The 15,002-nt window shown below is 37.2% G+C and overlaps 1 protein-coding gene across 3 annotated transcripts in view; it reads right to left on the bottom strand.

Moving 5' to 3' along the window:
- Hacd2 (3-hydroxyacyl-CoA dehydratase 2) overlaps positions 1-15,002 on the bottom strand; it is a 332,961-nt gene that overhangs the window by 119,259 nt on the left and 198,700 nt on the right. For all 3 annotated transcript variants that reach the window (XM_067152070.2, XM_067152072.2, XM_067152071.2), the window contains exon 8: positions 7,624-7,736. In XM_067152070.2, coding sequence (XP_067008171.2) covers positions 7,624-7,736 — 113 coding nt within the window. The remainder of the gene's footprint in view (positions 1-7,623; positions 7,737-15,002) is intronic.

The following is a 15,002-nucleotide window of genomic DNA, read 5'->3' as shown; positions in this document are numbered from 1 at the left end:
CGCTATCATGCTGAAGTCTAGTGTCTTGGCCGGTGCATTCAGAGAATTAAACTTATGGCACGCTTCCTGGTAGGAAAGACCATCCAGGGTCTTGATCTCCTGGATCTTCTTCTCACTCAGATAGGTTGGACAGTTCCAATCTCGAGGAGAATGAAGACCAGAGGAGTTAGTGCACTTGTACGGAGTTGTGCACTCCTCTGCGCCATGGGCTACTTTTCCACATGTACCACACACAAACTGATTCGAACAACGAGATACCATGTGTCCGAATCTCTGGCATTGATAGCATCGCATAGGAGGAGGGATGTACGGCCTCACATCGCAACGATAGGTTGTTACCTTGACTTTCTCTGGCAACACTGACAATTTGAAGGAGACTATGAATGCACCTGTGGCAACGTCTTCACCGTTGACTTTACGTGTGATACGCCGGACGTGTGTCACGCCAAGGGGCTTCATGTCTTCCATCAATTCATCGTCAGTGTTCAGAACGAGATCACGGTGGAAAATAACTCCACGAACCAGATTCAAGGTTTTGTGTTCTTCCACTTTGACGGGGATGTCACCAAAGTGGTCGCATTTAAGCAACCGATCTGCTTGGAGCGCAGTGCTCATCTTCAGAAGCAAACCACCATTGCGCATCATCTTCAGATCCTCAAGTTCACTGTATACACCTTCGATGTGTCGACTGAAAAGAATAGATTTAACCAGCTTGTAATCGTGTCCATCAGTTCTCTGGCATTGATAGCATCGCATAGGAGGCGGGATGTACGGCCTCACATCGCAACGATAGGTTGTTACCTTGACTTTCTCTGGCAACACTGACAATTTGAAGGAGACTATGAATGCACCTGTGGCAACGTCTTCACCGTTGACTTTACGTGTGATACGCCGGACGTGTGTCACGCCAAGGGGCTTCATGTCTTCCATCAATTCATCGTCAGTGTTCAGAACGAGATCACGGTGGAAAATAACTCCACGAACCAGATTCAAGGTTTTGTGTTCTTCCACTTTGACGGGGATGTCACCAAAGTGGTCGCATTTAAGCAACCGATCTGCTTGGAGCGCAGTGCTCATCTTCAGAAGCAAACCACCATTGCGCATCATCTTCAGATCCCCAAGTTCACTGTATACACCTTCGATGTGTCGACTGAAAAGAATAGATTTAACCAGCTTGTAATCGTGTCCATCAGTTCAGGTTGCCCCCATTAGGGAATCAAAAGTTTAAGACTTGGGTAGCGAACTACCTGAGGAGGCAGGCAGAAGTTGTTTCGACGCCCTGCCAGAAATCATCCTCCCCGAATGCCACCTACTCCGATCAGGGGTCTCTGTAGCCGAACCAAGCAGCCAAGAAAATACCCACCTGGTCATAGCCGGTATTGCCCGGGGTCTGATGTTGGACGATGCCTAATACGGGAGGACTGAGGCAATGAGTACTAGGATTCCCTTCCTCCAGTCACCCGCAATAGCATGCCCCATAGCGTGTACAGAGCACTAAATATAGGTAAAAATAAATAAAAATAATTAATATGTCCTTCTGGCATTCGGCTGTGCGGGGACCTGTGTTGTCAGGCAGATACTACTGCCTGGGTACATGACACTCCCAGCTGCCGCTTCCTGGGTGGTTACTGACACGGGCTTTCGAGCATAGTCACACACATAGGAGGTCCATCTCCGAGCAGCATGCACATCAAAAATTTTGAAATGATCTACAACTAACCCTCGGAAAAACAATAAAAAATAGAGAGGGGACCATGGCCACATGACCCTTTTAGTCACCTTCTACGACAGGCAGGGATTACCTGTGGATGTATTCAGCCCCTCCCATCTACAGGAGGTACAACACATTATACCAAACCGCAATCCATGTCCGCACCTAGGTCGCCCCTTACGACAGGCAGGGGATACCGCAGGTGTATTCTACATGTGCGTCCTCCACCCGCAGGGGGTGGTAGAAGTCTGAGGGAGCAGAGATTGTTATCAGTGCATTAATGTGTAGGAGGGATACTAACTGGAGGGTGACCGGGGATTTGAATGAGACTATGGAATGGGTATGTGGGAAACGGGAAGCTAGATGTGTAAATCCTAATGGGTGGGTTGGAGATAAGGATCTGCACTTGGCCACAGGTTTCAAATCAATATACGAGTCATCTTCGCTCCCAAAATTACTCATAAGGAATATCATCACTTAGAGAATCCTTTCAAATTTACATTAACCCTATCCGTGCTAACTTTCTAAACTGTTCTTTACAAGCACACCACGGGGAACTTGATGCATTAACAAGTTCTCTACAGTGACAATTAGCCCCACCATTCAAAAAAAAGCAGGAAGTCAAAATAAATAAATAAATAAATAAATGCAATCAATCAACACTGATCTGCATTTTGGACTCGACCAAGTGGCAGAATCCCTATCAACTGTTTACCTAATTTTTCCTTAAATGATTTCAGAGAACCTGGAAATTTATTGAACATTTCCCTTTAATTACAGTATTCCATTCCCGAATATTCCTCTTCTTGTACATGAATATTTGTCCCAATTTGTCCTCTTGAATTCCAACTTTATCTTCATATTATGCGCTTTTCTACCTTTAAAATCTCCAATCAAGATTAATTGTCTATGTCATTCCATGCCGTCTCTCCACTGACAGCTCGGAAAATACCACTTAAATATAAATATTTAATCACTGTCAATACAGGCCTTTAAACATTAAATTTATTTCATGCAAATACCACTTAATGGAGCAGCTTATCTCCTAACTCCCAAGTCTTCACAGCGCAAAGTTCACAACATTTTCGTAACACTATCCCCTTTACAATGTTAAAAAGAGTTAAGAGGTTCCACCTATTCAATACACTGATATACAGTTGAACAAACTTATGTTACAACATGTTTAATTCGGGACCGGTTTCGACACATATTTGGTACCATCCTCAGCTGATTGAAAAAAGCAGGGCAAAAAGTATACAATTATCAACACACATAACACTTTAAGGGATATAAGTAAAATATATAACACTTTCACGAAAAAGTATTCAATTGAAGTTCATAACAGTCTTGTACACTCTTGCTGTGAGTGTTATAATGTAAAGGAACTGAAGGATACATGTAAAATGTAACACTTTTCACAAATATAGAATTTTTCATTTGGAGTTTGTAAGCACTGTGACGGTCTTGTACACTCCTGCTGTGAGCATTGAAATCATATATATTAAATCTTGAGGGTTGGCTTATTATACTGTGATTAAAAAAAGCATCTTGTAGGATGCAGCTTGTGTACACTTGTTGCTAGGCAAGGAATAACATACTTTTGTTTTATCGGCACTTATAAAGTTGGGTAGCGACATATAAGCTCCTAAGATATATTGTAGGATCTAAATTTATCAGTTGAATGTGGATTTATGAAGTCCATAGAAAAATGGAAAAATTTGTTAAAAATAAAAACGGTGAAAAGTGGTAAGATAAAAACAAGTAATATTATGAGGCTCGCCTTGTTTAGCTCGCCATGTTGGGTAGACGTGTTTAGAAGAGCTAATAAATGAAGTATAAGACGAAGTAAGAACAGAAATTGAGCAGAGGTAGAAGGGGGAGGGAATAAGAGATAAGGGGGTATGGGGAGTTGTCTAAGGTGGATCGGGGGGGGGTGGCATTGTGGTAGGGGCAATTAGCGTGAGAAGGTGCTGTGTATGACGTGAAAGATCGACCGCCTACTTGTCTACTTGAAGCATTTGAAAACTAAGATAAGGAAGTCAAAAAGGATATTCAGTTTCTCAGATAAGTCATTAAGGTTTAGGTTAGGATCAAAAATCTAATCAAGGTGTATTAAACAGTTTTCAGTTTCAGTTTCAGGGCCTTTGTTTTGGACACTGATAATTTCAATATCTTGGTCTAATGTAGTGAAATTATGTTTTACGTCCTACATATGTTGCCCTACTGCTGAAAACCTATTGTATTTTATCGCGTTAACGTATTCAGAGTATCTAATTTTGAAGTTGCGACCGGTTTATCCTATGTAAGAAGAATTACAGTTATTGCATTTAAAATGGTATATGCTTGGCCTTGAAAAGATGTTAATTCTGCTTACTGAATTGGAGTTATATACCACTTTCATGTTTCTGGGCAAAGATATAAACTTTCTTAAACAATGTATTGCACACAAATTATTTCCCAATTTTCTTAAAACTAGCAATAGAAAACATTTCTGCTGACCATTCCAGAACCCAAGCCAAAGTTAACAAGATTTGGTTAAATAATGAAATTAAGTTCCTTTATAAGAAAAAAATCTTTTCTGAACAATCGACTCTATGAGTCTCACCTTGAAGCAGCTTGCCTGTTTTCAAGCGCTCAATGGGACATATTTCAAACCCAGGTTGACAACAGATTGTTTCTAAAAAACAGAGTATCTTAGAAAGAAAGCTCAACACACTCAAAAACAACTCAGCATTACATAGAAATGCTACGAAAGTAACCAAAGAACCGAGCAATCTTCTCAAAAGGCCCTAAACATAATTGGAATAACTTAAACAAAGTTAATACATTTTTTAACTTAGTTACAGAACCTGAAACAGCTATCAGTAAAATGCCCCAAGAATTACAAGACGAAGTAAGACTAGATGTAAAGAGAAAATTAAATAAGATTCACACCTCTATTACAAATACAAAACCTACTAAGAATGATAACAACAGAGACACTTTTGCTGAACGAGAACTTATTATCAAGCTTTAAAAAAAAATTGAAGATAATAACCTCATCATTACAAAAGCTGACCGTTGTTGTGGATAAAGTTGAATAAACCAAAAAAAAAATTCTGCAATAGTTCTTTTTCTATAATTAATAAAGACCCTAATCAACAGATTCAACATCTTAAACAAACATTAAAGAACACCTCTTTCCTATTTACTGATCATGAGAAGACGAAATTATTGAACATGAATCCGGGTCTGCCCACTGCAAAAGATTTCCCTAAGATCCACAAGGCTGATGTCCCCATTCACCTGATTATTAATTACAGACCCAGTCCCCTCTACAAATCAGCCCAATTCATTCAGAAATTTCTTAAGAATAATTCTAAGTTTTTATTTAAAAAATCTATTAAAAGCACTATAGATCTAATTGAGAAATTGAACAACTTTGAAATTCAACCACACCATTCTTTACATTCTTTAGATATTGTCAACATGTACCCTAGCATTAGTAACAAAAAAATATTTTCCATTATTGAAAGAAACTTGAACACATAGTCGTCTGAGTAAACTCGAGATTCTTGATTTTACGGCTGTCTTAAAATTGGTAGTCAATAACAACTTTTTCACATTCGACAATATAATATACCAACAAGATGGCTTGGCAATGGGATCACCGGCCTCAGGGATCTTGGCAGAGATATACACTGACTTAGCAAATGTCATGAGATAGTCGCCTAATAGCGTGTGGGGCCTCCTCTGGCCCTGCGAACTGCAGTGAGACGCTGTGGAAGTGAGTCGACAAGTCCCTGGTAGTCCTCTGGACGCAGCTGACACCAAATCGTGTGCAGAGCGGTCGCCAATGCTGGTTTGTTCATGAGTGCAGGATCCACGGCACAGAGCCTGCTTTCCAGGACATCCCAGATATGCTCGAAAGGGTTCATATCGGAGCTCTTGGGTGGCCATGGCAGTCGTTAGACCTCCGCTGCATGTTCCTGCAACCATTCCTGGGCGACGTGGGAGCAATGTGGCAGCGTGTTATCATCTTGAAACACTGCAGAACCGTCTGGCCAAAGGCCAAAAGCGAGTTTTGTGTCCCCGCCTTTATTTGCTTCCTGGACTACAAAAAGGCCTTTGATTGTGTTATGTGGGACAAGTTGTGGCAGGTGCTAAAGGAATTTGGGGTTCCACTGCATTTAATATCGTTACTGAAAAGTCTGAATAAAAACCATGCAGAAACACACTGGAAGATGAACTCGTATCATTAGTTGGAGTAGAAATCCCTATATCTAAAGAAATATCATAGAGTAACATGCAGTATACAGGCACTGTAAATTGGAATCTAGCCTTACCATGCCATAATGCACAGATTTAACAAAATATTTAACATCTAAAGCGCACAAGAAGACTTAAGGAAGTGAAATTTGTTTATTTAGAATACCTCTTTTTTTAATATACCTTCCATCAACTGAAAAAATGTTATTTCCAGCAAACTGAAGCCAAGAATAAAATTGTGAATTTGACAGCCAAAGTTTGCTGGAATAGCCCACTTGGCATGTTGTATTACACAGCAATAGATTTAAGAACCACAAATTTTGAAAAGTCCATGTAGTTTTAAAAAATTATGACAAACATAAGAAATTTTGATTTAAACAGAGATGAGATTTCAAAAGCTAGAAATATTTTGGACAATATGTACAGTGCCTTCTCTAATCAACTGGCTACACATTTCGCACATAAGTCGTCATTCATGTGTTAACATATTTTTTTATATTTTTTTTCTATTTGCTTTACGTCGCACCGACACAGATAGCTCTTTGTTAACAGGCCAGCTGAAGAATGAGCATGAAATTCTGCAGAGAGCATTTGGGTTCTAGAGTTATATCCATATCTGAGAACTACTGTGGGCTGTAGTTAATTTATTCGGCCACCATCATCATCATCATCATCATCATCATCACTGTATTATATGTATATTCCGTGTTTCTATCTATTTAATATTGTGGAGGTTCAGAATTCATATTTGGTGGGTTTATAATTCATTTTTCATTTTGCATCATTATCTACACAACCAGTGCTTCAGTTATGGCCAGATTTACGTGGCAGCTTTTCAAGTGTCAAGGGGGTATAACATATGTATTTATTTATGTACCTGATGAGAAGGTTGTAAATACTGTCTACAAGAGCATGTTGCAAAACACATATACTTACAGCTCACCTTAATTTAACCACTTTAATCCTTGTTAATAAATCTGTAAGAAGAATGGGTACTTTACCTAGTAACTAATAAAATAGTACAAGAAATGAATTTTAAAGTTAGTCCATATTGTCAACCTTAACAAGTTAGGAGTTCTTAATGGTTGGGCAATTCCATCTTTACTATTTATTTTATTTTTTAGCCAACATAGGACTACTTAGTCAGGTTTATAGAGGTTGTTGTTCTTTTTGTCAACCCAATACTGTTTCATCCTTTCTGAATGTAATTTTCTTTCTGCTTCTGGAATCATTCTTCCACCTTTACAATACTATACCATTATTATTCCTTTTTCCTATCTTTTTTCCTTTTTTCTATTTATAGTTCCAGACAGTGAATTCTAAGAAAAGCTGATATTAGCATTGGATATCAAAATATATTGAACTAAAAGAAAAACTGACCTGTCTGGTCAAATTTTGAGAAGCAACCTGTAAGATAAGCAATGTTTTAAAGTTAAAACATATACAACACTAATTTTATATGGCTTCTCATATCACAATATTATTATTTCAATGAATAAAACAGGACAAGAAAAATACATAGGAGAAAGAGTGTTAGAACAGCCTTGTATGGGAGGTGGGGAGAGGTGGTAGTGGCAGCAGTGGTGTGAAAATATACAAAGTTCTGCCCAAAAAAAAAAAAAAAAAAAAAAAGTCTACCATACTTATTATTGTACAAGACTTACCGAATAATTTCAATCAAACTCCAAACAATGAATAAATAGAATACTACTGGTTTGTCTGCCATTCTAGGTTCAGCTTCAATCATGAAGAAAAGGACAAAGTTTCGACCTCCAACCTGCAAGATAACCAATGTTTTTTATATATATATATATATATAAATTATAAAGATACAACACTAATTTTATATGGCAGTTCATATTACAAAATGATGATTTCTATGAATTAAAACAGGGCAAGAAAAATACAAGGGAAGAAAGAAGCATGAGATCTTGCATCAAGAGATGCTATAGAATGGCTAGTGCTCCACAGAAGATGTGAACTGGTAGTGGTGGTGGTGATTTTTGTTTTTAAGATGAAGTACAACTAGGTAACCATCCTCTCGGAACAAATTAATTGGAAATAAAATTGAAAATAAAATTTATTCAAAAAGAGAATTTGAAAATATAAAAAAAATATAACAAAAAATATGTTATCACGCCAAAATGGAGGCAAACAAATCAAGAGAACACTTGAAATATAATATTTGTGCTTGATTAATCCACTCTCACATAAAGCAAATGATGAGATTAACAGCATTCTTGTCGTCAGCTGGTATGAGTTTGAATGTTTCTTGCAAGAGAGATTGGCGCACTCAGTGAGGATGTGGACTAGGGTGAATACAGAATCTTAGTTTTTCTCATCAACGAACAACTTTGAGTAAATCCAAGAAACTTTGGTTAAATAATGAATTAAAATTTCTTCATAAAAGAAAAAGCTTTCTTGAATCAACAACTGTACAAATTCCACCTCAAGGCCACAGCTCTACTTTCTAAAGCTCAATGGAATATTTTCCAAGATAAAGTTCAATATAAATTATTTAGCATACTTTCAAGAAAGCAATTAACATTAGGGAAAAAACTAGAAGCTTCAAAGGAGGAAGTAGCCACAGGGAAACCCCGACCCCCCCTCCCATTTTTTAAGGAACGATTCGTCACCTAATAAAGATCCTTTGAAACAGTTCCATACTCCAGTGATCAATCTCTCCAATGTTACCTTGAGCGAGACCGAAAGAGTTACTCTAGAAAAAGGACCTAAGCACAACAGACCGAATTTCAATCAAGCCAAAGTAGCCACTAACTTGCCATAGAAGCAGAAGTTCCAGTAGGGAAATTACCAAATGACATGCAGGATGAGGTTAGAATGGACATACAAAGACAAAATAAAATTTTCATTAATAATAATAATACAACTTCTGTCATCACTAAAGATTCCCTTACAGTCAGGAAGCGTATAATAGAACTAAAAAAGAAGATTAAAAACGAAGAACTTACTGTTACTAAGGCTGACAAGTGCAACGCAACAGTGGTCATGCAAAAATCGGATTATATTAAAAGACCAAAAGTTTTTTTGATAACGACGCCTTTTCGGTTATGAAGAAAGACCCAGTGCAGTCGCTTCAAAGTCAATTAAAACAGACATTAAAGGATTCTTCATTTCTCTTTAATGAACTCGAGAAACAGAAATGAATTAATATGAATCCTGGTCTTCCAACCGCAAGGGTGCTGCCAAAAATCCACAAGGCCAGTGTCCTCATTAGGCCTATTATAAATTATAGGCCCAGCCCTCTTTATAAATTGGCACAGTAAATCCTGAAATTTCTTAAACAGCATTACAGATGTACTGTTAACAAATCTATAAAGAATTCCTTAGAACTGATAAATGAGTTAAATAAATTTGGATTACAAGCCCATCACACCATACATTCTTTCGATATTGTTAATATGTTTCCTAACATAAAAACTAATAAATTACCTCCCATTATCAAGAGGAATCTGAAGACATATAGTCATCTGAGTGTTCTGGAAACTGAAGAGTTTATGGCTATCCTAAAATTGCTTATTTATTAATAACAACTATTTTGCATTTGACTGAATCATCTATAAACAAGATGGCCTAGCAATGGGGTCACCAGCCTCGGGGATTCTGGCAGAAATTTATTTAGATTTACTAGAGGATACATTAATAATTAATGACGACAAATTCAAGAATATTCTATTTTGGTCTAGGTATGTGGATGACACGTTCGTGATACTAGATGAGCGGGTAAGTGACGCTGTAACCACTCTCCATAAACTTAATACAATAGACACACATATAAAGTTCACTCTGGAATCCGAAAAAGAAAAGTCAATTAATTACTTGGACCTCAAGATTAATAGGCACTCTTCCTCATTTTTTTTTTGCCATTTATAGAAAGCCTACACAGATAGCTGTCACAATCAGGCAAATTCGTCACACCCAAAATCACATAACTATGCGGCTTACAATAGCCTGGTAGATCGTGCATTTATTTATTTATTTGTGTCTTTATTAAGTGGCGAAGTTAGGGCTCTTGGCCCTCTCTTACACTTAACCACATACAATTTTTATTTTTACAGTATTAATCTAAAATATCATTGTAATCAATTACTGTTATTGAGATATGTAAGTCAGATAAGGAATTACAATAATACTATTAATTAAGGTTACTACTGATAAAAAATTATAGGGTAAATAGAGAGTGGATAATAACAAAAAATATATATACTAGCTGATGTACCCGTGCTTCACTACGGGATTCTCAGAAAGACTGAATTTGTGGTTTTCCTAACTGAAATCAACATAGGTCATTACAAAAACGTAAGTATGAATGTAGCGATTAAAAGCAATGCTATCATATAAAATACTTGATCAAATGGAAAGCCGCACGTTTTATCACTTTTAACGAACAGTGCTGCGGTTAGATTGCGGTGCCAATCTAATAGTCCAAAGTTCGAGAGTTGGGATGACCAGGCCGCAGATTGCCATGAACACTCATCTCCCATTAATCCGCTAAATATGCACACTGTTCATTCCAATCAGTGCCTCAGAGTAGGGATTGAATAGCCCGAATGCTATGATGATCCAGTGTGTTACGTACCAGTAGTATCAGAAAATTTATAAACCAGGGGAATGGCATGCTAAAGAAAGTTATCTCTAACTCCCCAGCTACTTCCCATCAATATTCAGGTAGGCTGTTAAACTCTGTACGACTGGGTGAGTTGACCGTGTGGTTAGCGGTGCGCAGCTGTGAGCTTCAATCCGAGAGACAGTGGATTCGATCCCCATTGTCGGCAGCGCTGAAGATGGTATTCCGTGGTTTCCCACTTTCACACCAGTCAAATGCTGGGTCTGTACCTTAATTAAGGCCTAAGGCATTCCTAGCCCTTTCCTATCCCATCGTCGCCATAAAACCTATCTATGTCAGTGCGACGTAAATCAAATAAAAATACTCTCTACGCAGTAGTAATCCTATCTACCAGAGATGAGGGGCAACAGAAGACACAATGCACATTATGACAAACAATGGTCAATGTAATGTTATTGTTGATCAATGTTATGAGCTTTCTATATTGTAGGCCTTCACATTTAGTTTTCTTTTGGCTCTGTGATTTGTAAAATATTTTATACCGTAAACTGTAGTTTCTTATTCTTCGACTTTACATACCAATTTTCATTAAATACTGTTTACCCATTTTCTCGTTACTTGGCGCTGATATGGACTTAGTAACAAAAATCCAAATTCATTAATATCTTTGTGATCACAGGCAGTACGGTAACAATGTATAAGACATGGATAATAGGAAATTTAATACTATATAACCTTAGTTATGTAGCATTCATCAATTACACCTCTAATAAGAAATATTTGAGAATTACATTTTAGGCTTTCCCCTAAACTACCATTTCACTCAGTGTGAATAAAATAATTTACAGCCTAGACTATAGCGACTTATTTCCTGACTTTGCATACCGATTTTCATCAAGATAGCACTACTAATAGCAACAATATTTCAGAATTAAATTTTAGGCCTTCCCCTAAACTACCATTTTTCTCAGCGTGAATACAATTATTGATAGCCTAGATCAGGACTCTCCAACGTTCGTTTCTACGCGAGCACATTCACATGATAACTAAGGGTATGCGGGCGCCAGGTACGATTCCACTAATTCGACTACTGTTATCGTTACTACAATGACTATATAATAATAATAATAATAATAATAATAATAATAATAATAATAATAATAATAATAAATCTAGAATTAAAAATTATATGAAAATATATTTATTCACATAATTAATGTGAAATCTGGCACTGCATGCTCGCTGCAAGTTGAGGAAAGTCTGGTGTGTAACTAGAACAGGCTGCTCTTCACGTGTCATTCAGGTGTGAGTCTGTCAGGCAGGATCGGTATTTGTTTTTATTATGTTCATAGTCGAAAACGCGACTTCACAAAGATATGTTGAATCTAATGGGATATATTTAACGCCCACCAGAGTCCAGAAATTGCCACATGTTGCGTAGGAGGATTTCAAAGAAAGGTCTGACTGAAGGCTTAACATTTCCATTTCTAATTCTTCAGGATTATAATTTTCGAATATTTCACACACCCTCCCTCCAAGCTCACAAACGTCAACAGAAGCGAAGGGATTATTGACAAACATGATCACTGGTTCAAGCACTGAAAACTGGCTAAATCTGCTGCCAAATTCGGACCCAAGAGTTTCAAGATATTTAGCAAGAGATGAAAAATCATGCTTGCCGCCATTTACTGTATCTGCCATAGATTTCAAATTTGGAAAATGTGAAAGGGAATTTCTATTTAAATGGACAATCCATACCTTAAGTTTCTTTTCAAATGCATTGACAATACTTATCATACATGAAATATTATGATCTTTTCCATGCAATTCGAGATTTAACTCATTTAATTTTGAGGTGATGTCTGCCAAGAATGCTAATTCGATTAGCCAAGATATATCATCAAGTTCGTGATAATATTTCCCAGGAGATGATTTCATAAAGTCTCGTATCTCATCCAACAGGCAGCAAAACCGTTCGAGTGTTTTCCCCCTACAAAGCCACCTTACGTCTGCATGAAGGATGACGTCACCATACTCCGAATCTGACATACTTAAAATATTTCTGAACAATAGATGACGATTAGACGACGATCTTATATAATTCACGACATGAGTTACAATTTTCATGACATGATCGAACTTTAAAACCTTTGCGCATAAAGCTTCTTAGTGAATAATACAATGATAAGAAATAAATTTTGGAAATGATCCATCCTTAGCACAAAGAGAAAGAAATCCATTATTTCTACCAGTCATAGACGGAACCCCATCTGTTGTTATAGCGACAAGCTCTGACAATGGTAAGTTACTCTCTTTGGTGAATTTAACGAAAGCATTAAATATGTCTTCTCCCGTAGTACGTCCATGAAGTGGCAATAGCTTGACAAATTCTTCCTTTACTGTAAAATCATTAAAAACCATTCTAGCAAATACACACAACCCAGCAGTGTCAGACATATCAGCACTTTCATACTGGAGCGAAAAATGTTCACACGATTTCAAATCCTGATGTAATTGAGATTCCATATTATTAGAAATCTGTTCAACCCGCCTAGCAACAGTTTGGTGAGACAAGTGAAGTCCTTTGATTGAAGATATCAATTCAGATTTATCTTTGTGAGATTCGAACAGAGATTCAGCGGCATTTAGCATAGCTTCTTTCACTACTTCCCCATCACTTAAAGCTTTTTTCCTTTTAGCTAGGACGTAACAAACTTTGTAAGAAGCTATTGTCATGTTACGCGTTTGCTGAACTGGCTTCTTAAACGCACATTGTTGCAATGCTAATTTAGATTTTAGGTCTTTCACTTTGTGTTTTCTTAGTTCAGAATTAACAGGAAACTCACTGTCAAATTTTTTGTGATTAGTCAAAAAATGTCGCTGTACATTACTTCTTTTAGGAACAGAAACGCTAGCATTACACAATAAACACACAGACTTTCCTTTGTTTTCAATAAAGCAATACTGGTCCTCCCATTCACTGTTGAACTTATAATTTCTTTGCATTTTAGCCATGTTAAGAACAGTTATGTTTAATGAAATGCAACTGATTATAAAGTTTAAATAGTAATGAAAAAAAGAAAAAGCACACGAAACATGTTGAATGTACAACTTATCACAACACAAGGCACTCAAAACGTATTCCATAAGCCCTGCATAAGCTCACAAGTAATACTGAATGTTCGCCTGAAAGCTAGGAACTGGGAACATCCCAACTGCAAGACTTTCATAAATCGTTTGTTCATTGTTAACGGCACAGCTTTGTTGGGATTAAAGTTACTTTGTGGGCAAATTGGGTGTCCTATTGTCGTCCTGGTGAAACTCTGTCATGGTAGGTAGTTTATGGCATTGCAATCAAGTGAATCATAAGGAAGCGGTTCTGTTTGGCAGAATAAATATACGGCTTTATTTGGCTCCGTGAGTAGAGATGGCCTTATACCTGGCGCTAGCCCCCACACAGAGGTTTGTGGAGGATTTCCCTTTGTCGCAACTACTTACATGTCGAATAGCTCTCATTCTGAACCTTTCTTCTATCTCTTCACTAATTGCGGACACAAGTCAGTTAGACCTAGATCACATTTATGGCTTACTCAAAGCTCTTTCTGTATTTGGAGGTACGGATATAACAAATTTCCTGACTTTGAGGACGGTATTTTTAAGAGAAAAGTAAGAATATTTATTGAAATGCAAAAGCATTGTTTTCAAATAATAAGTAAAATTTAATTTGGAAATTAATTGCGAAGGGCGCCATAAAAGGGCACCTCGGGCGCCGCGTTGGACAGGGCTGGCCTAGATTGTAGCAACTTATTCCCCAACTTTTCATACCCATTTTCTTTAAAATTCGACCACTAATAACATAAATAGTTGAGAATTTAATTTTAGGCCTTCCCCTAAACTACCATTTCACTCAGTGTGAGTAAAATGATTCATAGCCTAGATTGTAGAGGCTCATCCCCCGACTTCACATACCGATTTTCATTAGACCAATAATAACATAAATAGTTGAGAATTCAATTTTAGGCCTTCCCCTAAACTACCATTTCATTCAGCGTGAGTAAAATGATTTATAGCCTAGATTGTAGAGGCTCACCCCCCGACTTCACATACCGATTTTCATTAAATTCTCTTCAACCATTTTCTCGTGATGCGTGTACATACATACAGACAGACAGACAGACAGACAGAAATTACGGAAAAGTAAAAAGTGCATTTTCTTGTTACTATGGACATGACCGATACAGAAATACCATTATTTTCAAATTTTGAGCAATGTACAGACAAAACTCTTATTTTATATATATAGAAGATATATAGATATCAACTTATAACCTACAGAATATATCTACAAATAGCTTAAAGGAAAACTTATTCAAATATAAGGCTAAAATAAATTAACTAGTATGTTATGATCTGAGTGTACTAAAATAGATGTTACTTTGTAGTCTACTTCTACGA

The sequence above is a fragment of the Anabrus simplex genome, chromosome 1 (assembly GCF_040414725.1).
Source record: "Anabrus simplex isolate iqAnaSimp1 chromosome 1, ASM4041472v1, whole genome shotgun sequence".
Taxonomy (NCBI): Eukaryota; Metazoa; Arthropoda; class Insecta; order Orthoptera; family Tettigoniidae; genus Anabrus; species Anabrus simplex.
This window is presented reverse-complemented; position numbering and strand designations above follow the sequence as displayed.